Source organism: Myotis davidii, unplaced genomic scaffold, assembly GCF_000327345.1.
Source record: "Myotis davidii unplaced genomic scaffold, ASM32734v1 scaffold72, whole genome shotgun sequence".
Taxonomy (NCBI): Eukaryota; Metazoa; Chordata; class Mammalia; order Chiroptera; family Vespertilionidae; genus Myotis; species Myotis davidii.
The window spans coordinates 7,218,326-7,219,654 of record NW_006284618.1 but is presented as its reverse complement, the minus strand read 5'-3'; the positions used below and the strand labels follow the sequence as shown (position 1 = coordinate 7,219,654).

Sequence of the window (1,329 nt, the reverse complement as noted above, 5' to 3'; positions counted from 1 at the left end):
GGCTGGGGGCCACCATGTGGCCTTGGGGGTGGGGGTGGGGGTGGGGGAGACGGGCAGAAAGGAGAGGGCACTCACCCCACGGGGGCAGAGGAGTCTCGGTCCCCGCGGCAGCACAGGGGGTCCTGGTCCTTGATGGACTCAACTGCGCTCAGCACCCCATTCTTCAGGGGCTTCCGCTCTGGGGCCCGGGGGTCTGTACCCCTCTCCTGCCCAGCCTTCTGGCCGCCGTCCTCCCAGTCACTGGGCATGGCCTGGCCACAGGCCGGTGGAAGGTGTCGGGGCAGGAGTGGCTCTTCCTCAGGCCGTTTCATGGGAGCCCAGGGGTGGGCTCACATGTTCTTGCATCATAACCAGCCCCTGGGAGCTATTGTGAGGTCTGAGCCCTGGCTGAGTGGCTCAGAGCCGCCACCAGCTTCCAGAGGGAGGTGCCCTGTGGGTTCCCTTATCGTTACATAACCGCTTCCTGGGCCCGTCTGGCGTGGAGACGGCGCCAGGCAAATCCACCTGTGGTCCTGCTGGTCCCACGGTGCCCACAGCGGCAGGAGCCAGCGCGATGGGCAGCTCCCTGTGTCTGCAAGGCTGCCTCCTGCCTGTCGGGCCTCCTGAAACCCGGGTACAAACAGAACAGGAGAGCCCGGCCGTGCCGCTCAGCGGTGCAGCCAGCCCCCGGGCGCCCAGCAGAAACCAGGAGGACCACCTGGCAGAGCCCAGCCTGCATCGCTGACCCAGAATGACAAGCTAAATTAACAACCCCTGTTTTAAGCCGCTACTTTTCGGGGTGATTTGTTTCAGCTGATACTGGCCCTGGGCAGGAGGTGGGACCAAGAGCCAGGAGCGGCCTGAAACCAGGAAGCCTTAGCAGGTGGGTCTTTGGTTGAGGGTCTCCCCCGCCCCCAGGAGATGGGTCCCCCAAAAAGACGGGGTGGGGGAGGCTCCTGGACAGGCAGAGCTGTGAGAACGGCCGGGGACACTGGGTGCCCTGAGGGGAATCAATAAAGCTTTAATGCTGGTGAGACGCAGTCTTGCCCGGGGGCTCTCCCCAGACACCCTCCTGTTCGGCGTGGTGGCTGGCATGGGCCATGTCGCGGGGGTGGAGGCCTCGCGAGACGAAGTCCTGGTTCATGAGCAAGAGGTCCCCCGGGAAGTCCGCCAAGCGGAAGAGGCTGCGGTTGGTGAAGCCGGCGATGGACCGCTCCGCTTTCTTGGTGGCAAAGAACGGCTTCAGCTCGTTGGGCTGGTAGGTGGGCGGTTTGGGGGGCTCTTTGGACTTGAAAATGACACTCATTTTGATCTCTTGTCTTTGTGCGGTGGTGTCCTTGCTCTCCCCAG

At 63.9% G+C, this 1,329-nt stretch overlaps 1 protein-coding gene across 1 annotated transcript in view; it reads right to left on the bottom strand.

Moving 5' to 3' along the window:
- Positions 1-311, bottom strand: part of LOC102771194 (chromosome unknown open reading frame, human C10orf120) — a 7,088-nt gene extending 6,777 nt beyond the window's left edge. The window contains exon 1 of the mRNA XM_015572637.1: positions 76-311. Within this exon, the coding sequence (XP_015428123.1) occupies positions 76-311 (236 nt within the window). The remainder of the gene's footprint in view (positions 1-75) is intronic.
- Positions 312-1,329: the final 1,018 nt, after the last annotated feature.